The sequence below is a fragment of the Acipenser ruthenus genome, chromosome 4 (genome assembly GCF_902713425.1).
Source record: "Acipenser ruthenus chromosome 4, fAciRut3.2 maternal haplotype, whole genome shotgun sequence".
Classification (NCBI taxonomy): Eukaryota; Metazoa; Chordata; class Actinopteri; order Acipenseriformes; family Acipenseridae; genus Acipenser; species Acipenser ruthenus.
The window spans coordinates 53,897,318-53,920,234 of record NC_081192.1 but is presented as its reverse complement, the minus strand read 5'-3'; the positions used below and the strand labels follow the sequence as shown (position 1 = coordinate 53,920,234).

General features: G+C 38.3%; 1 protein-coding gene across 7 annotated transcripts in view; it reads left to right on the top strand.

Annotated features, from left to right (window-relative positions):
• LOC117400218 (tensin-3-like) overlaps window positions 1–22,917 on the top strand; it is a 185,953-nt gene that overhangs the window by 128,733 nt on the left and 34,303 nt on the right. For all 7 annotated transcript variants that reach the window (XM_059022543.1, XM_033999805.3, XM_033999810.3 and 4 more), the window contains one exon: window positions 3,097–4,302. In XM_059022543.1, coding sequence (XP_058878526.1) covers window positions 3,097–4,302 — 1,206 coding nt within the window. The remainder of the gene's footprint in view (window positions 1–3,096; window positions 4,303–22,917) is intronic.

Here is a 22,917-nt window from a genome sequence, read left to right as displayed (position 1 = left end):
TATGAAAAAAATGAAGACAAACATTTAGAGTGGAGGCTTCATCTGGCTCCATTATGACAGTGAAAAAAAGTAATGTTCTGCCTTGTTTGGCGTCAGTTTCCTAGACTTGCAGATAAAACAGCAGCTTTATTTGTTGTGAATTCAACATTTTTTATAATGGTCGTTCTACAGCCATTAACACTGATGAAGTGGTGCTAATTTTGAACCTCATACAATGGGACCACCATAGGTCAAGCTAAACAGACATAACATATTTCTTCTGCTGCTGAAGTTTAAGAAAGAATGAAAGCAGACCTTCAAAAAGACTATGAAAAGGGAGAGAATTCATTCTTAAAGTTTTTGAAACCTTATTTACTTGACTTCGGAATAACCTGTGATAGGCTCTGTGTTATGAACTAAATATATAATTTTCCCCTCATGAATATATATTTATGCCGTAAGATGGTGATTTGCAATGGTGTCAGTTTGTGCAAGTCGCAATGCCTGGCTTTGTTGAAAAAGCCAAGCATTCCGAGTTTTCATAGTTTTCAATAATGTATATTATAGATTAAAAAAAAAAAAAAAAAACCTTTACTAATATATCATATTGTTACTGCAGTAAATGAATACACAGGTTAATTGTCCAGTTCATGATCACATAGGGGTTTTCAGCCTTTTGTGTGTCCGGACCCCTAGTGACAAAAAAGTAGAAGCAAGGACCCTAGGCTTGCCCATTTCACACTCTTCACTTACACATAAAAACAGAAAAATGCAAGTTTTATAGACAGAATGTTACATAGACATTCTCGTATACACTAACACAGTACATAGCAAACAGGATGAGCTCATTTTAAACTTGTTTTTTGCCAGCACTTTTTTGTAAAAGAAAACCTTAAATCTTAAGGGATGGTATAGGTGCAAAAGTTGATTTACTATAAAAAAAAAAAGAAAAAGGAAAAAATAGTTCTAATTATTGTTTCACAATGCTTTAGTAAAAGGATGTCACTTTAAGATGGTGTAGTTTTAGGTTTAAAATATTGGAAAATCTCTCTCTCTCTCTCTCTCTCTCTCTCTCTCTCTCTCTCTCTCTCTCTCTCTCAATCCCCTGGCACTCTCAGTTCAGATTACAGTAACCCTAAATGCTGCCTTCTCTCTAAACCCCTCCCTAGTGTTTACATTCTCCTTTCCATAGTTGGCTAATTCAAGGTCTCACGTGCATCTTGCACAACCGGTTACCTTCTGCATGAAGAAAAACTGAAATGTGTTGGCCTGCTGGGATGTTTTTATTGTAGGGCAGTACAAGTCCTCTCTGTATTCCTCACTTATTCTGGTGAAAGCAGTTACCTGCAGGTAATTAAAGGTAAGAAACCTTTCAACTCAAACAGTATGGGATTGAAGAGGAAAGGATGGGGTGTTTGGAAAAGCTGCATCCCTTTCTACAAGGTGATAACATTTCTCCAGACAGCCTCTGGAGAAATGTTATCACCTTGTAGGAAGGGATGCAGCTTTGTGTCAGGGATTGCTTGAGCCAAGAGGGAGAACTAATTAAACATACTAACGTACATTGTATTTTCTTGATAAATTTATGTGTGTGTGGTTTCATTTTTCCTATTGTAAGTTTTAGGGGTTTCATTTGTGAAAAAAACAGGTATGGAGGGAGACCACATGCATGTTTACCTAGCTGTTTTAAATTAAGAGTGTTTTAGCAAGTGGTGAATGAATAGGAGTCAGAAGTCTGAGCTGGGGGGAAGTGCTGGCGAAGGGGGTCTGTCAGCATGGAGTGCCTTTATGTTGCATATCTGGTATTTGGATTTCATTGCAGGACTTACCTGAAAGGCAAGCATTACATGGTAGACTGAGCTAGGTGTATAGTTGGTTCCATTATTTTATTGTTTGAATAAATGTGCTGCGAATTCAAGCTGCAAACGTTTGTTTCAAATGGTTCAAGCAGATTGGAAAGCATATGTTGGGATAACACAGTACCTAAAATCAATAATTCCAATGTCCCACCTCTGCCATATCAGTACAATGAGATGGCTGTGGTGGTCAGACAGGATAAGATTACATTTTACTTGATGTCAGGATGCCTTTTGTGATTTTGTATGTCATTCTTTCATCTGTTGATAAGAGATTTAATAAAATCTATTCAATATATACTTTTATAAAATAATAAAATACTATAAACGCTGTAATGATTTCAGAGACTTTAGGATTAAGAAATGACATTGTTAGTTATATAGGCTAACTGCAGGAAAACAAACATGTATTACAGCTTGTTACAAGTGACATTTGTTTGTTTTTAATTTTACCTTGAGACCAAAGGAAAAAAACTGGACCTCATTTAGAATGTCTTCTTGTGTATATTATCAGCACGGAGTGCAATGTCAATGTTATCCTGTTGTGACTTCAGTTAACTCATCAAATGGGTTATATGACATTAACAGTAAAACATTTGCTGTATGACTTTCTCTTCTTTACAATGATAGCTCTTTTAAAGTAATTTCCCTATTTGATTTTTAATTGGTTCCCTAGCTCAAATGAAAGGATTTGTTTTACAGTTTCCTGGCATGCAAGCCATACATCTGAGGATATTGTTTTTTGTCAAATTAAGTCATTTGGAGTATACTAGAGGAATGCCTTACAGCAGAAAACACATTTGTTCCTGGGCCCCTCTGTTTTACCCAAAAGCACTTTTTATTAATTGAAAACATTTGTTTTGTAGAAAACATACCTTCATTATCAACTGAAAAGGAGCTGTCAGAAGAGACGGTTTGATTTGCATGGCGTGTTGTGTAAGGCATAAAACAAAATGAAACAATGTTGTTGTTTTCTACTATCTTGATAGCCTTTCAAAATGCATATTATCGGAACAAAAGGCTATACCATGTTTCAATGAAGAGGGGTATGTCAACATAAGAAGCAACTCTGAAATGTATGCCTGTGTATGTGCACATGTTAACGTGTTAAACATAATCTCTGAATACATAAAACCGTATGTTGGTATGCTCCAACTATCTGTTACAGCTCTATTGTGTAATATACTTCTTTATGATCGAGGGCAGAAGAAAATTTGTACAGGATGAATCATTTAAACAGTTCCTTTATTTTCTTTTATAGTGCTGCACACTCAGGGGCCTGTTGATGGGAACCTCTATGCCAAAGTGAGGAAAAAGAGCTCTTCAGACTGCAGCCTAGCAGTGGGGGCCCATGGGGTGGCAGTGACCAGCAGCCCTGACCACAGTGACCACACCTTGTCAGTCAGCAGCGACTCCGGCCACTCTACAGCATCAGTACGGACAGCCTGCACCTCGGGGATCAAGCGAGGACTGAGTACGCAGGAAAAAGCTGAGCTTGACCGCCTCCTGAGCGGGTTTGGCCTGGAGAACCCAACTCCCTCCAAGGAAATGTCAGGAGGGAATCAGCTGAGTGGTGTGCAACACGTTGTGCCTGCCCAGGTGCATGTCAATGGGGAGGTCAAGCTCAAGCACAGGGAGACTGACATCCTGGATGATGAGATGCCCAACCACGACCTTCACAGTGTAGACAGCATAGGCACCCTCTCGTCCTCTGAGGGCCAGCACTACAACCATCTTGGCCACTTTGGCTTCCACAAGAGCAGCCAAAACTCATTGCTGTCAGATGGCTTCTGCAGCAACACTGGTGACGATCATCATACCTCCATCGCACCTGACCTGGACATCAGTGTGGACGTCTACGAAAGGGCCTTCAGTGACGCTAAGCAAGGCTACCTGCCACAGAGAAACCCCCCTGTTTCCACGGCTACCACCCCCAAGCCTCAGGCTTTTGGACAGAGCGGTTACTCCACGCAGACTTGGGTACGCCAGCAACAGATGGTGGCTGCCCAGCAGTATAAATACTCGCCAGCTGATAGTAATGTGAGGACCTCCCCAGAGAACAAACAGAGCAACCCTGAGACTAAGCCCAAGCATCCAAATACCTCCACTAGAGGGAGCAGCAGCAGGGATGCTGTGCAGAGAGGGATAGTTGTTGGGTACCTTCCTACTGCCAATAAGAGTCCAAAGGAAACCAATGGTTTGGACCACACATGCAAGGAGGAGGATTTGCCATCTTCACCCACCTTGGATATTGATCAGTCGATTGAGCAGCTGAATCAGCTGATAATGGACCTTGACCCCACATTTGTGCCAATCCCTACGCGTGTGAATTCTGTAAAGAGGGGAGGCATGGCTCAGATGAATGGATCTGCTTCCAGTAAAGAAGGGGTTGCTGCCACCAACAGAGTGAACACCACGCTTCAGGAAAAAAGAGAAGTGGAGATTTCGCAAAACATTCACCAACCAGGTCAGCATAAAACATCTACGATATTTTGTTATATTGAGTTTTAATGCCTTTATTTTTTCAATAGGATTTAGTGGTGGTGACTTGCCTGTTTTAACAGATTCAAATATAAAAAAAGATTATCAGATATAGGTGTATAAACAAATAAAAGACAAGAAGGTCATGGAGTTTTTGTGCTTGCTACAACACAATATTAAAAACTTGTGCAATTACACAATTCATTTTTTCTTACATCTGCTTAAATCTTTTTGGTTTGTTTCCTAGAGAATAATCATTAGGTTAACAATCCTTGTCCTTTGTACTCAAAGTATAATAAGAAATCAGACATATAAACAAAAGGAGATCAAAACCTGTTATATGAGACTGAAATAGCCTTTTTTTTCTTTTTGAGCTTGCAGGCTGTTTATAACAATAAAGAAATAACAGACACCCGACCTGGTCTTACAGCCATTTGAGTGAAAAGAAAGGATTTTCTTAGCCTTTCATTGCCTTTTGTTTAAAAGACTGGGGATTAAATGCCTTGTGGACAAAACGCTCACCTGCCATATTTAGTGACTGGCTGAAACTTCACAAGCTGTGCGTAAACAGCAATGTACATTTTCCCTTTTTAACAGAACAGAGTAGCTGCAAACATGTAGTCTTAATCTTGTGCTTAATACAATACTATTGAAAAAACTTGAATGGCAGGAAAACAGGCTTACATCAAAAGTCTATACAAGTTTTACATACTCTGTCTTATAGCATCAAGTCAAGTCCCAGTGTAACCTGAATTAACCGGTCACCAAAAAGTTATTATTGTAAGTCTATGAATACTAAACATTTATCTGATTTAACCTATTTATTTCCAGATGTCCTACATTTTATATTTTCCTCAAGAAAAAGAACATAACTAAAATATAAGCATTAATTGTGTTAAAAGACTAAACTACTAAAGATGAACTATGTTATTACATTGTAGATCATTACAATAATATTTCAACTGTTAGGTAGTATAACTATAATTTGGTTGATAATATTGATTGATGTATTGTTGCGTAACAGTTATGGAATGCTTTTGAAGTGCAACAGGCAGTCTTGGCATTTCTAAAATAATATTCAAGTACTGCTGTTCTGTTTAAAAAGAATTCAGATGGCTAGTGAAACCAGATACTGTGTAGTTTTTCTTTTTTTAATTCAATCCCTTTTGTTCCATTTATGCAGCGTAGCCTTCCCCAGCATATAAATGGGCCTCAAAGTAGTAAGGCTAGCTGTGTTGTACCAGCATAATACTGATCTACAAAGAGGTACACTGTTCATATGCCAAGTGTACTTATGATGTACTTGCTTTTGTGAGCGAATAACAAATTACATACTGTTGTTTTGAGTACTGCGTCTTATTTCATTCCAGGAATTTCCAGGCTAGGAACAGGTTTGCCCCAAAGCTAAACTTTTACATTTAGACTGTGTTTTACTATAATCACTGCACAAGGTGTAGTGTGAAAGAGCAGTGAAGAGATTTCAAACAAGCCTAAAAGGAGCAATCTTTTCAGTGTGAAATGTTACCTTAGCTCTCTGAAAGGCGCTGTATTCATGAAACATTTCAATGTATAGGACTGTAAAGTGCTGACGATAAGGATCACACTTTAAAGTTATTTAAAGAGTGCTTTTATGAATAAAACTGTTCCAGACTTTTGTTAAAGACGCAAAATATCAAACTGCATTTTACTCATGTGCAACAAACATTAGAAAAAAACACAAACATTATTTAAATAATTCAGTTAGACACTCTTTCTGGTGTAGAAGCAGGGTGTACGTTAGTTGAGGCACTAAAACTCTTCACTAAAACATAATCATATTTCTTATTCTGAATAATAATTCAAACTGTATTGAGTGTAAGACACGGGACTCACACACACCTGTGGTGAGACTTTCAACTCTGAGCAACATGATCTTTGATGATAAGCTGCATTTGCTTAATTGTTTTGACATCAGTGCATTCTTCACAGTCCATTGTTAAACCAGGCAGATTCCTAAGCCTTGCACATTCAATTTCTCTGTAATTGGTGGACATATGCTTTTACCTTAAGCCTTGTCTCCATCCCCGTTCAAATAGTATGAAGAAGAGTTATGGTCTCCATCCCTGTTCAAAATGTATGAAGAAGAGTTATACTATATTTTAAAAAGATATATAGCTAGACTGACATTCTTCTGTGAGGCCCTAAGTCAAATTCTGGTGAGTCTGGTATTTTAACATGTTTTAGAATGCTATGTTCTGTGGTATTATTCTGTGCTTTCAAGTGGATCATAGGCTATTTTTATTTCCACTGGCGCTTTACAGTGAGGCTCATTGAAAAAGCGATGGCTCTGGTTTACACTGCTTGCACATTGCAGCCAGATGTTGTTGATTTTGTTTTGGCTGAGCTGAGAAGCACAGCTACCCAGAGCATGACCAATATACCTCCGTCTGTACACAGAATCCAGAAATCCAATGATGTCAAGTCCAGGTGAGTTTGATTAAGGAACACATATTGGCAGGGTTTTCTCATGCTATTTTGGTAGTACCTTTTAGGTAATTTTTGTATCCGTGTAGTTTTCTTTTAGGGATGGAAATTCTCCTTTCAAATGCAAATTACCTAATTAATATTAAAGTACGGGTGGGTATATTTAAATCTTTCTGTCTGTGTTGCAATTTGGCCTTGCACAACAACTGATAGTGTGCAGCTTTCTTAAACTGTGTTTACACAAAGTTTTTTAGGTTGTTTTAAAGAACCATAAGTGCAGCCTGCCTCATTTGGCCACCAGAAAAATCTAATACCGCTGCTTCAGAATTTCTGTTTTTTTTTGGTAGTCTGCTAACAGAGCAAATTATCCAGTCATAATGTTAAGTACACTGTGGCTCATACACATATTATTTGTATGAATCATAAAGCTGTATGGTGCTGTTAATTGACCCTTGTTGGCATCATAATTACCACGTGCCTCAGACGAGGTAGAGAATGAGATGTGTCTTAAAGGTTCTAATTTTGTAGCATCATTTCTGTGTTTAGGAACATGTATTTAAGCCAATAGTAATAATAAAAAGAAGTATATGCTTAATTATCCAATAATTACTTATTTTAAGTATTTTGTTATTTATAACGCATATATAAAACTGCATTGTTATCTCGTCTGAACAGGGTAGGCTACTTACTGGTTGGAAAACATATAAATCAGGTTTGTAGCCTATTCATTGCTCTAAGTCAGCGTTTCCCAAACTATTTTGTCTACCGCCCCACAGGGTGAGCACTGTTGCGCACCCACCCACCCCACCCCCCATAAACGTAAAAAAGAGACATTTGCTGATAACGTAACAAAATACAAAACTCAATACATATATATATAGTTTGGGAATCGCTACTTAGTTCTCGTTGGATGTTCAGCTGTGACCTGTATTTGGTCTTGATGCTGTCAACTACAAAGAAACCAATTTCACACAAAAAAAGATGTAGCAAATGGAAGAAGTATGCACAAAGCCTTTATGCTTAAAAGTGAACACTCTTCTATAGACCAAAATTCAGGCAGGGTCTTGGTCGGAAACTGCGGTTTTAAAGTCGAATCCAAAGTCATGTCTATGTACTGTTCTCTTCAAGTGTATTAAAATCATCACCAGGAGTCCTTGTGCTGAATGGGTTTCATATTTTCCAGTGTCGGCGTCCGAAAAGTATTTCATTATGGAATTTCTCTGCATGGGCATGCTTTTCTTCTTCCAGAAAGATGCCTACCTCATCTCTGAGCTCAAACATGCGTGTTGTACCTTTTCTACATGATAGTCTTCGAGAGTCGCAATAAAACAACATCTCTTTGTGATCTGCTCCTATTTCTTCACAAGTTGAACCTTGGTGCATTTTGGGGGACTGGAGCCGGGACTCCTCCCCTTTGTCATCCCGATAAAATATCTGTCAGTCAACCTTTAGTTATCTGTCAGTCACCCTACTTAAACCGTAGCCAGCTTCTTAATTCTCATCTTGCTTTTCAGTTTCCTCCATCCTTCCTTTCTCCTCCACTTTGCTGCGTCACCGGGGGGGCAAGTGAAGCTTCACTTCCCGACCTTAGAGGCCGACTATGTCGCATTGCCCTCAGAAAGGAAGGTTCCCGCTGGCCAGAGGGGATCCCCGGTCAAATAACTTTAACTATATTTAATTTTCCATTCTCCTGCTAATCTGTTCATTTGCACTCGTGTCAGTCTCCTCCTTCGGACAGCAAGCTGCTCATTTGACTCACTTATCGAAGGTGGCTCTTACAGTTGGGGGGTGGAGGGGGGGGGGGGGGGGGGAGAGACTCCTGGATCTCTATATGTGTTTATTTCTTATTCTCTTTTCCAGCGCTTTTGTTCTCCCTGCGTAGATCACAAGGCTCTCCATGCGGCCTCGGAGTGTCAGCTGAGTCTGACCTCTCTCGACTAGACGACTCAGTAAGGCAGGGAGACATTGGTTTATCCTCCTAACCTTCCTTGGTGGAAGTCCTCGCTTCCCAGCCTTGGAGGTCGATTGGTTCGGCTTCACCTCAGCGAGGGCGGTTCTCCAAGTAGTCAAGAGGAAACCCCTATTCTGTTACTAAGTCAAAAGCACTTTGTCTGTATTCTAGTAGCCCCTTATGTAGGCCTGGCTCCTGCCTCATGAAATAGCAGTAAAAAGTCTGGCTTTTAAAGGTCTTGTTTTTTATGTAGTTCACAATGATGATGACAGTTGATAGCACCCTGTGTAACTCAGAACTTAAATCCCTTGAAGCCAGTGCCTCTCAATGGATCATACAGAGTGTCCAAATAGCATCTGGTTCATGTTTGTCAGCCATAGCCTTTGCCCCATCTGTACATATTCCAACACAGTCCTGCCATTTCAAACCAGGCTGTTGCACAAATGTGTCGATCATTTTGAAAAACTGTTTGGCTGTTGCTCTGTTTGATATAGGTTTACAAAAATGTAAGTCATTATTCACTGTTGTTTTATCCAGGTATCACACATAAGTAATCAGATGACAGTCTTTGTTGCTGTCAGTGGCTTCATCCACTTGAATAGCAAAGTGATTGTTCCAAAGCTTTTCTAAGTCTCCTGACAAATCACCTATACGTGGAGCTATTGTGTTGTTAGATAAAGGAACACTCCGTATTTGTTCAGCACTTTCTTCACCAAGCATAGTTGATACAATGTCAATGGCAGCAGGAAGGATTAAATCTTCAGCAAGGGTGTGAGGTTTTTTACACCAAGCTACTCTGTATGCAACTTGATACGACGCTAATAGGGCTTTTGCAGGGATGGACGTAGTTTTGATGAAACGATTTTGTTGACCATGATATTAATTCAGTTTTCTAACGAAGAATTTGCGAGGTTTTCCCACAAGATCTCTATGCTTAGTCTGTAAATGTCGTCTCAGTTTATTTGGTTTAAAACTATCAGCTGCAAGTATATTTAAGCACACTACACACTGGGGTCTTTCTTCACCACCTACCCCAGTGCTTGTAAAGCCGAATGAAAGATATGCTTCATCGTATTTCCTGGATTTAGGTTTGGTAGTTGTTTCTTCTGTTCCACTTGTTGATGGTATTTCTGAATCTGTTTTTCTTTTCACTCTGGTTAAAAACATATCCATTGTTAGAAATATATATTTTAAAAATAATAAAGAAACATGGTCTGCAGGAATTGTACTTCAACTTGGCACTCGCTTCAACACTGATGCACGAAATACATAACCATTTCACTGGCGTACAAGTCTGGCAGGCAAGGCATGTCCCACACATAAAGCCCATTGGCTGTTTTCCGGAGTGACGTCATTGTCAGTTCGTGACACTTCCCTGCCCACATGAGTGGGTTATCGCAATCTAGGTTGTTTTTTTTTTCCTGACAATATATTTTTTTTCCCAACCTCTTCGCGCCCCCATTTAAATCTTTCCCACAGTTTGGGAAACACTGCTCTAAGTGAAGAAAATGATCCCCAGATGACCCCGCAGATTTAACCCTCTGGATTACTCTGATGATGTGATTTGTAGCAGGTAGATTTCTTTCTTCTTGAACGTTTGATACAATTACTTCACATAATCTAAACAAAATCTGCTAGTTTAAAAAAAAAAAAAAAAAAGAAAATATAATGAATTAACATGAATGAAATTGTTCATTTTTATTATACTGCTTTATTATTAAACCATAGAACATGAATAAAGGTGAGCTTTATGAAGTCGCCACCTATTTATTTTTTAGTATATGAGAGATTAACCTCAATTAGATAGGGAACTGTGAAGGGACATCTGTTGAATGCGCAGAGAAGATCATTTCACTTGACAATTTTAAGCAGATGTCAAGGAGTCTTTTTGAGAAATAGACAAATATGTGTTAGATAACGTGGTTTATCATCAATTCTGCATGGTACTAATGAAAACTACACTATATATATATATATATATATATATATATATATATATATATATATATATATATATATATATATATATATACTGTATATAATTTATTTACTGTTTCAGTGACACCAATAATATAAAATGTTCTTATTGTGGCTTTTAACACCTAAAATGTATTTTTTTTTGTTTTTAATATTTTCTTAAGTCCAATGCATCCTCTTTTACACAAGCCAATAATATTCCGGTTTTGATCTATAGTTAACAAATCACAAGCTTTTAAGAATGACTCCTAAACAGATCAGCTGTGTCGGTGCCACGCCCCCACCACCTTCTTCCCGTACTGAGATGTGCAGTTTTCAAGAGGCTGGCTTGTACATAGAAAACATCGATCCTCCAATTTAAAGCGGTCGTTTAGTTTAGAGTAACAGCCTTTCTTAAAATATGTTATTCATTTAGTACAACTATATATTGCCAATTTTTATTACAAAATCTCAGTCTGCAGAGGCGTAAAAAAAAAAGGCTGCTAGATTAAAAAAATAAGCTACTTTTGGTGTGTAAAAGTAGTTTTTTTACACGTTTTCATTTCAGATAAGTTATATGACAACTGATTACAAAAATCAATTTAATCTTTATTTGATAAAATCTAAAATTACGTTTGACCACCCTAATTTAAATTTTTATGTGCAGTGCTGTAGTTCTGTCCCATTTGTCATTCAAACGAAAGTTTTAAACATATGAGAACAATAACCAGAGCTTGCTGATGTTCCAGTGCCTTCTGTACTGTAGTGTGCTCTGGAAAGGAAATGTGTGCTAACATTTGTGGATCCATTTTTTTCTCAACCAAAAGTAAAATATGATGAACTGTGACAATTTCCCATCATCCTCCTGCTCACTGGTAAATCCATCTCAGTTACATATGTGAGCAGGAGGATGATGGGAAATGTAGTTCTGAGAGGTCCATGCGGGTACATGGGAAGCCATCTTGAGGCAGGGAATGCAATTTAAAAGTTTAAAAAAGTGGTCAAAATGTAAAAAAAAATAAAATAAATTAAAACAATACACACACCTGACATAAACAGTTGTAGCAACACATGGGAACATGTAACACAATAAAATAAAAAGGTCCTTATCTGCCCTTTAAGCATGGTACAGTCTGTAAGCTCACAGTAGTAATACAGGAGATCACTGGCACAAACACCCAGCTATGCTAGTTTAATACATTTTGGTTTAAAACAACCAAACTAAAGCACTATCATTTTATAAGTCAAATGGCAATAATTTGAACTGCTGTCAAAAAGAAAACACTGAATTTAGAGGTCTCTTGGTCTCTGTATGCTTACTTTTTCCTATTTGGTTAAAGAAGCTTCCCAGGGCTACTTCTAGCAGATCTCAGTTGTTAATAAATAATTTATTGTTAATACATCCTTTAGTTATAGTAGAAAGTTGTGTGAGGTTATGTCACAAACGGGATCTTCAAGTCTCGTGAACATAAGGTATAGAACGTAAGGTATGTGCGTAATATGTGCATGATACAGAACTTTCTCAAAATAATGGAGAGACAATTTGGCGTTTCTAAACTGCATGGAAACCCCGCCATTGTTAGCTTGCTCCTCTTAGTGAAGCAGTGTAATGTTTCTCAGAACTTACAACTACAACCCATAGCATGCTGTACACACAGATATCCACAGCTCAAGACTGTTAAATGCTTCGGATTAAGTTTAAATGCATCAAACTTTTGTTACAATTATTTTATTACAAATAGTAGAGCAGTATACAGGGCTCCCCTTTATATTTGTGTTCCGCCTTATAACAAGAATACTAGTGTTAGTGTAATGGCATTATGGGGCACATGGGAGCCATGACCGTACCGTCTTATAACCTGTTCTGCAGTATAAAGGGGGTGCACTGTACTTAGACCTTCTTTTGTGTGTGTTTTTTTTTTATTTAATGTTTATACTGTCCAAAAGTGAATTGACCAATTATTTGTGGTGTTGCCCAAAAGTATTTTTCTGGAAATTTGATGTGTTGAGGAATCCTAGGAACTGCTCAAATCCAGATGGCAGCTCAGATGGTAGTCACAGTCCTTTTGGTGACCGGTTAATTCAAGTTTCACTGGGATTTGACTGAATGCTGTAAGACATGCTTCTGTGTTTACCATCTGTCTGTTTCCATCTCCAGTGCCAGCCTATATTCCTCAAGTATAAACTCTGTATTTGTCTGCTTATCTTTGCCAGTCAGACTTTAAAGTGTGGTCTTAATATGAAACTGATTGGCTTTTACATCGAGTGTGCACAATTTACATAAACCAAGTGGCCAGAAAAATCTGTGATATTACCAGACTGATTAACAAATAATAAATAAATTTTCTGGCATGTGCTAACATGACAAACTTGGAAATGTTATAAAAAGTCACAAACCAGACTCAAAAATAAAATGCATATAGAATCTTTAACCAAGCCAATTCTAAATCTGTGGCAGACGGAGGTGATCAGTTATACCTGTATTTCAAATTGTTGTATAGCCTGATAAGGCTTAGTCGTTGAGATATGTATTTTGTTTTCATGTCTCAATCGCAGGCATACCAGTTATGTTGCTGATAGAACATTATGCTCTGCTTTTCATTGATAGCAATGGTAAGCATTCCTTTATGCAGATAAAATCTTTTTTCTACTTGTCTTCATTGAGTGTCTACTGTAGGTATTTCAGGCCAAGAGAATACCACTGTTGGCTGTTTTTTTCTTTCACCACATTGTTTCTTGCTCAAGATTTCAGACATCAAGAAATTGTGCCACATTCCTAAAGTTAAAAGGAAAAAAATAATCCCTCTGTTCCTCCAAGAATGAACATCCTGTAAAGATATGAAGCATTATTTTCTTTTTTTATATAATTGCCCTGCTCTGTTTTACAGTTTTACAGTAAATCTATTTTGCTGGTGCATCACTCTTTTAGACAAAACTATTCTAATCTCTGCACTGTAAATACTGTACATGTGGGAAATATAATATGGCTGAGCTTTACTTTTATACTTTTTAAGTATAATTCATAATTCAAAACAACCTGCATTTCACAAAACATCTTATTCACAATATTTTGGTAATTAACAATGGTACTAAGAGCCGTTTTTTAATGTTTATCAAAAACAAATCCATCTAAAATTACACAGTACAGGTAGTGCTGTCAATTATTATTATTATTATTATTTTTAATGCCACCTGCTTATTTTTAGTACAATTACATCATCTTTCAGATTATTTCAAATATTATTCAAATTGTATACTGCTATTGTCAAATATTGTTGTGTTAAGTAATAGTGTTTACTCAATAATTCCACAGCATACCTTAAATATAATTAATGAACAATTTAAAATGGTGAAACTATGGGACTCGGCTATACATCACTTTACAGTAGGTTTGGCCATGCTCAAGCTTTGCTGGCTGCAGCTTCTGAGTGGCTCCGGTAGCTCAGCTGCAGCTCCAGGCTGGCTCCAGCAGCCCCTGCTCCAGAGCTGCTCCGCACTGCTGTTCTGCTGTAGCTGCTTTTAGCTGGCTCTGGCTCTGGCTCCATAGCCTCTAAAACCTCCTTTGCGATTTCAGCATTTACAAATGATCAATTTCGGTCTTTGAGCAAATTATCTTGATCAAATTGTGAAATGGGAAATATCAAACAAGCAACGCGCGAAACGCAAAAGAAGACAGCTTCTTCAGCCTTCGGTGTGCTGGAGGATCTCTGGAGCGCCTTTACAGTCGAATTGAATTTCAATTGTCCAATAGTTTATTCCGAATTTGGACAAAGTACCCAAAGAAAAAAAAAAAACTTTCTCTTTGTACAGCAGCAGCAGCTGCTTCTGGGGCTATGCAAGTGCTTCTGTGTGCGTAAGGGAGTTCAGTGCAATTCTAAATGCCACAGCAGCAAGCCTTGGAAAAACAAATAAAGTGATTTGTATGTTTCTAAATCTAAATTGTTTTTTTAAATCAGCTCTCATTATGGTTTATTTATATGCATCTAATATGATTGCACTACTTCAATTTCACCTGATTTATTATCTAAACAATCAAAACAGTGTTTTAAAATGAGACTCAGTAGCCCGGTGGAGCTCTCAATATGGTTTCTTTTGAAAATGTTGTCATCTCAAATAAAGTCTCTGTCTTTATTCCACAGGCGCAGCACTGTCTGGTGCTGATTGGGATCTGCACAACTATTTTCTAAAAAGTGGTGGTTTAAGAAGCCTTTCTTTCTTTCTTTCTTTCTTTCTTTCTTTCTTCCTTTCTTCCGCTTAAAAACAGTGATTAGTCAAACGTGGATTGACATTTGATTTTGCAGTTTAAATACTGTGTACCGTATGCAGTAGTCTTATAATATGAATAAAACAATACATTTTGAATTGTTTGTTTTTTCCTCTAAAACTGTATTTTCTAAATAGCAAGCCGAGAACATTACAAATGTTATTACAAACTTGCTTGGTGTTTAATGTTTGGGATCACTGTCCTCCTAAATTGCTTACCACAACTCCTTGCAGATGAGGTCATGATCTCAATTGGTTTACTTCCTGCATACATAATAAATACATACAGTGCCGTGAAAAAGTATTTGCCCCCTGTCTGATTTTCTGCATTTTTGCTTATTTTTGACACTGAATGTTATCAGATCTTCAACCAAAATCTAATATTAGATAAAAGGGACCCTGAGCGAACAAATAACACAAAAATTTGATACATATTTCATTTATTTATTAAAGAAAGTTATGCAACACCCAATGCCCCTGTGTGAAAAAGTAATCGCCCCCTTAGACTCAATAACTGGTTACGCCACCTTTAACAGCAATCAAACGCTTCCTGTAGTTATTGATTAGTCTCTCACAGCGTCGTGGAGGAATTTTGGCCCACTCCTTCATGCAGAACTCAGTGACATTTGTGGGTTTTCGAGCATGAACTGCTCGTTTCAGGTCCTGCCACAACATCTCAATGGGGTTTAGGTCTGGACTTTGACTAGGCCATTCCAAAACTTTAAATTTCTTGTTCTTCAACCATTCTGATGTAGACTTGCTTGTGTGTTTCGGATCATTGTCTTGCTGCATGACCCAGCTGCACTTCCGCTTCAGCTCACGGACATGAGCATTCTCCTGTAGAATTCTCTGATACAGAGCAGAATTCACTACCACCACCATGCCTGATCGTTGGTATGAGGTTCTTACTGTGGAATGCAGTGTTTGGTTTTCGCCAGACATAACGGGGCCCATGTCGGCCAAAAAGTTCCACTTTGGACTCATCTATCCATAGAACATTGTTCCAGAACTCTTGAGGATCATCAGGGTGCTTTTTGGTAAACTTGAGACAAGCATTCATGTTCTTCTTAGTGAGCAATGGTTTCGGCCTTGCTACTCTGCCATGAATCCCATTTTTGCCCAGTGTCTTTCTGATGGTGGAGTCATGAACACTGACCTTAGCTGAGGCGAGAGAGGCCTGCAGATCTCTGGATGTTGTTCTAGGGTTCTTTGTGACTTTTTCACACCTGAAGATTGCATGTTTGATTACCTTGCACACCAAACAAATGAAAGAAGCACCAAACTTTGGTGTCATTTTTTCTCTCAGACTCCCTCTATATACTACTACAACCCACAAATAAATCTGACCAAATACAATGTGAAAAATGTGCAAAAATGCAGAAAATTAGACAGGGGGCACTGTAAATAATGAATCAATGATGAGTATCTTATAAATATAATTTACTGATTTTATGTTCATTCAATAAAAACAATATTGTATTAAAAAGTTTGTATTTCACTTGATACACATTTTTAACACCCTACAATTAATTGTTCATTGCAGATTAAGCAGCATCTTTAAAATCTGTTCAGTAACTGTAAACTTGCTTGCTTTTCTGCAAAGGAAAATCCGCCCCTAACCAATATGTCATCATCAAGCACATAAAAGCTCAGTGTGTTATTCTTTCATGTCACTTCTTTTTGTTTCGGCTGATCAGTGAAGCGCTGGGAGGCCGAAACGGGAGTTGACCGCTTAGAGTTTGGAGGAATGGCTGCCCTCAGCCACGGATTTCCTGAGGTTTCCTCCTAAAAATTAAAAAATATGTGAGTAGGGTTTTTTTCTTTACCTGAGTGCTGAGCGGTTCGTATTTGGTTCTGCGGCGTGAGTGGTTGGGTTGGACAGGCTGGGCTGTCTTCCCCCAGTGCAGTCATGCTCTCAGGATGCATGTAACTGTTCATGTTTTTCCAGCCAGCCTCACGCAGATAGCCGTCGCGCCCACGGACGAGGCCTCTGGCCAAATTTATCTTGCCATTGTTGGGTGCATTAATTATTTATTATTATTCTCATTTCATGGTTTGGCAGCCTTGTCTTTTTGGCGGGAAGTGGCTCATAGCCACTTTCTATCTGTGCACTGGGATGCATGTAACCGTTCATATATTTCCATCCGGCCTCGCGCAGGTAGCCATCGGGCACCCACGGACAAGGCCTCCGGCCAAATTTATCTTTCACTCGTGCCCTGAGTGCCCACCACAGTTAATAATTCATCTGCAATTGCAATCATCATCATCATTCATTCATTGCCATTCATTCATAGCAGATTCTCCGTGCTGAACTGTGCATTTGCTCAGAGCACATTTCACAATTTGATTATATCGCTTTACTCAAAGACTGAAGAAGCGTCTCTTTTGCGTTTCGCTCTTTGCTTACTATGTATGTTTTGGATTGCATTTGACTATAATCTTTCACTCGCTGTCCTCTTACTGTGCAATTGTGAGGACCCTCTATAAGCCTGCACTGGGCCTCATAAAAGGTAATGGCTGCATATACAGGAATACAAGAGTCTTGTTGATAATTTTTAGACGACTCCTTATATCAGTAGAAATATTATGTACATTAAAGTACTTCTGTATTTACATTTAGTTATTTTATATACTTAATTATTTTGTTCATTCAAATGTTTGAACTGAATAATTAGGAAGGATTTTCTTTTAAATGTGAAAGGCAGGAAATAGTGGAGCTGCTCCGGAACCTCAGCTCCGAAAACTGTCAAGCTCACTCCAGCTCCTGTCCCCGAAGCTGGCTCCAGGGCTCCTGAGCCAGAGCATGGCCAACCCACCTTTATAGCATCTCAGTTATTATACTTGCAAGATAAAAAGTTTATTTTTAATTTCTTGTTTTTAGCTTTTTGCTTTTGATATTTTTAGCTATTATTTTAGTCCACAACAAAAATCCATGCGCTCATGAGACAAAGGATTCCTTCGCACATATAACATAACAGTTTAATTTCCAGAGCATTTACTGTCATTGAACACAATGTCACCTTACCCATCTGCCGACTGTCTGTGTCTTCAACAAAAAACCATCATGTCCCAGTGTTTTTCTAGAAGAACTTTTATTTTCTATTCTTATTTTTTTTTTTTTTTGGAGACATCGCCTGTAGCCCTAAACCGATAGTGTTAATGTCTGTGGCACAAAAAAAAGATGTCAACTGTTTTGTTCCCATGTCTTTGTATGAAGGTGCAGTAGAAGTTTCCCATGAATGTTTTTAGGATCTGCTTTCAGTTGGTGAACTGATGACTCATCTTGTTGTTTTAACTTACCTAACCTATGACTTCATTTTGAGACACTCCAGTATGACATGAGGGGAGAAAGTGATTTTGGAGTTTATGTTTTTTGCATGGTAATACAAAAAAATATTGTCACAGAAATAATTCTGGAAATGATCATATACTATTTTAATCGTTTTGTTTGCAACAATAGTTTAGTATAGTATAGTAGTTTATGGCACTACCAACACATAGAAAGTGTCAATATTCTGCCTCTACCACTTCATATATAGTCATCCTGTAGATACAGACGTGCTCAAATTTGTTGGTACCCTTACAGCTCATTGAAATAATGCTTCATTCCTCCTGAAAAGTGATTACATTAAAAGCTATTTTATCATGTATACTTGCATGCCTTTAGTATGTCATAGAATAAAGCAAAGAAGCTGTGAAAAGAGATGAATTATTGCTTATTCTACAAAGATATTCTAAAATGGCCTGGACACATTTGTTGGTACCCCTTAGAAAAGATAATAAATAATTGGATTATAGTGGTATTTCCAACTAATTAGTTTCTTTAATTAGTATCACACATGTCTCCAATCTTGTAATCAGTCATTCAGCCTATTTAAATGGAGAAAAGTAGTCACTGTGCTGTTTGGTATCATTGTGTGCACCACCACACTGTGCACTGAAGCAAAGGAGAGAGTTGTCTGAGGAGATCAGAAAGAAAATAATAGACAAGCATGGTAAAGGTAAAGGCTACAAGACCATCTCCAAGCAGCTTGATGTCCCTGTGACAACAGTTGCAAATATTATTAAGAAGTTTAAGGTCCATGGAACTGTAGCCAACCTCACTGGGCGCGGCCGCAAGAGGAAAATCAACCCCAGATTGAACAGAAGGATAGTGTGAATGGTAGAAAAAGAACCAAGGATAACTGCCAAAGAGATACAAGCTGAACTCCAAGGTGAAGGTACGTCAGTTTCTGATCGCACCATCCGTCGCTTTTTGAGCAAAAATGGGCTCCATGGAAGAAGACCCAGGAGGACTCCGCTTTTGAAAGAAAAACATAAAAAGCCAAACTGGAATTTGATAAAATGCATATTGACAAGCCACAATCCTTCTGGGAGAATGTCCTTTGGACAGATGAGTCAAAACTGGAGCTTTTTGGCAAGTCACATCAGCTCTGTGTTCACAGACGAAAAAATGAAGCTTTCAAAGAAAAGAACACCATACCTACAGTGAAACATGGAGGAGGCTCGGTTATGTTTTGGGGCTGCTTTGCTGCGCCTGGCACAGGGTGCCTTGAATCTGTGCAGGGCACATTGAAATCTCAAGACTATCAAGGCATTCTGGAGCGAAACGTACTGCCCAGTGTCAGAAAGCTCTGTCTCAGTCACAGGTCATGGGTCCTCCAACAGGATAATGACCCAAAACACACAGCTAAAAGCACCCAAGAATGGAAAAGAACAAAACATTGGACTATTCTGAAGTGGCCTTCTATGAGTCCTGATCTGAATCCTATCGAACATCTATGGAAAGAGCTGAAACTTGCAGTCTGGAGAAGGCACCCGTCAAACCTGAGACAGCTGAAGCAGTTTGCTCAGGAAGAGTGGGCCAAACTACCTGTTAACAGGTGCAGAAGTCTCATTGATTGCTACAGAAAATTGTGCATTCTTCGATTTTTGGAGGGGTACCAACAAATTTGAGCACGTCTGTACCATCATTCTGAATTCATATATTAAAATATGTGGGTTGCCTTCCCTTTGTTCTGTCAATCTCTCCCAGAGTCTGTTTTGGAACCGGCAGCTACATCATTTTCATGTAGGAAATAAATTGGTCAATTATTTTTCTCAGCAAACACACTTTTACTTTTAGCATATGGTCCAAATCTATATACTAGTAACCATGTTCTGTAGATTTAAAGTAAATTAAGTTTATAACAGCAAAGTACTATCATATAATTGTGTGTGTCATGGTGAAGGGAGAGTTCCCCCAGTAAAGACATACTTGATACTTTACTTAAATCTTCAATTTCATTCTAAGATAAACTAAGGTTTGGCTTTTCAGTTAGCCATTAAGAATATTTCAATTTAAGTACAGTGTTGTCTTGCCATATCTAAATATACATTGTAAAGAAACATATTTGATGTGGTGTTTGAGTGAGATTTAGTCATTGGGAATACAGAACCTTGCTCCCAGAGACTGAAGCTTCAACTCAGTTTGCCCTGTGGTACGCACCCCAGAGCAGAAAAAAACCCCAAAACAGTTGTGTATTTCATAGTATGTGAGTTTATCCAGAAAACATAACACATGTAATCAGACAATTAAATCAGGATTAAACAACAACACATGGGGATCTGAGAAAATGTAATAATACAGGATATCCAGTTGTTGTTGTTGTTGTTGTTGTTGTTGTTGTTGTTGTTGTTGTTGTTGTTAGGGGCAGCAGCGTGGAGAAGTGGTTAGGGCTCTGGACTCTTGACCAGAGGGTTGTGGGTTCAATCCCGGGGGGGGACGGGGACAGGGACGGGGACGGGGACGGGGACGGGGACGGGGACGTCTGCTAAGAAATAAATAATATTATTTATTTTTTTATTATTATTATTATTATTATTATTATTATTATTATTATTATTATTATTTATAAAAAAAACAAAACAAAAAAAAAACATTTAGCATAGGGTTGCCACCCCACCAGTATTTTACCAGACTGTCCGGTATTTTTATGTACTTTGACCACCTGTCTGTTTTTTTTTGAAGATGTCCGGTAATTCTAAGCATTTTAATCTATTGGATATGTTCTTAAAAATTGTGTTACAATAGACAATTTAATATAACATGTTGTGCTTGTATGAGTGAAATTCAAATACTATAACACAGCAGTTATAGTATTTGGAGGTAACAACGTAAGCCACCAAAACGCTGTACCATTCTGTTTTTCTTGTGTGCTCACCGCTGTGTGTAATCTGGTATGATTATGCGCGCTGCTGTTAAGTTTCACAGCCCTTTGAATGAAGACTATTAAGTAGCATACTGTAACGTTAGTCACAATGGCAGAGACAAATGAAGAAGTGGACAATAGGAGGGGATGGGGCGTTCGGTATTTTCGTATCTCAAAGGTGGCAACCCTAATTTAGCATCTCAGGAAAATGAGAGATTATAATAATAATAATAATATTTTTATAACTCAGATTGAACCAAAACATATGCTTCATGTTTTTCCAAATTCAAGTAGCTTGTTTTTGTTACTTTGCATTCTTGCAGCTGTTTTTAATTTACACGTAAATTGGGTTACACAACATAAAAGGTTAGAACATAGCAGTAGTTACCTGTTGTACTTTAATTGGCTTTTACATAGCCTCTAGGTCAGGTCATCAACCTTTTTGTGCAAGAGAGACAAACTAAATAGAAATTTAAAGCAAGTGGTTTGTAAAGAGCCAGTCGTTACAGCAAATCAAGCCCTATACATGGTAAACAGAATCCATAAATAAAAACACCAATAAAAGCAGAGGGTAGGTGGACATTAAAGAACAGTGAGGTAGTATGTGATGACTATGAGTTGAGCAGCGGTACATTTGTGTGGATGCTACTAATACATTCTTGTGTGAATGACAAACAGAGACATATTTTGTCATTCAAAGGGCCAGGTATGGCTCAGGAGCCTTAGGTAGGTTTGAATTTTCCATTGCACTTCTACAGAGATTGATGTGTATGGAATGGGTTGCCAAGCCATGTTGTTCCTTCTGATTAATTGGGATCCTTCAAGAGCTGTCTTGCTCTGGAATCCATGTTAACTGGATAAGCATAGTTTGGTCGAAATGGTCGCCTCTCGCCCGTAACTTTTATTACTTTATGCAATATAGATATGTCTTTAATTGGTGGCTATTGTTTTTTTTTTAAATCTTAAACATTTTCTAGCTATCCGTTTACTTGCTTTCAGAAATAGTCTATTTTTTAAATGTTCGAATTTTAGCTCCAGCCGATAATTATATTTTAAGTCTGTATTTTGAGGTTATTTTTTTAAAAAATTTTACATAACCTGATAATTTTAACAACTTGTATTGGCCATGGTTAGGGTTATAGTACAAAACAAAAATGCTTTCTTGTTAAGAGGAGCCATTAAAATTCTTACAAAGACTTTGAAACAGGGCGATGTTACCTCCGTCGGTCATCACTGATAAATAAGGAATCATACACAGAGCATTGGGTGTTGACATGCCGCTCAGGCATGCAAATTTAATAAAAAACACTGGTGATGCCACTAGGGTATCAGCAATGATAGCCCATGTTTCAGATTTAATAAAGAAAACAAAACAAAGCTAAAAATAAAAGTTTGCCAAACACAGCGAGCGCTAGCTTCACTAAAAGGAACCTAGCCCACGAAACCCTTGCTACACTGTTGTTGGGATCAAATCCCCTAAACTAACCCAGCCAAGTCCCAGCAACTACAGCCTCTTCCTGACGGTCTTGGCTGAACAATGCCTTCACGAGCACCGTCTTGGAGTGGAAGGGTTTCGTGCAGTAGTTTTCTCCTGTGGAGCGGACGCTCTCCTCCTCGGTGTAAATGAACACAGAGGCTTTCTTCAGCACCAGTCTGTGTAGCCATGGCGTTGCAGTAGCCTCGAACACTGGCGCTGCTGCGTTCTTAAACAGGCTCCCTGGGCACGCCACCCCAGCCAGTCAGGACCTCCCAATCAGCTCATCTCCGTGCAAGCCTT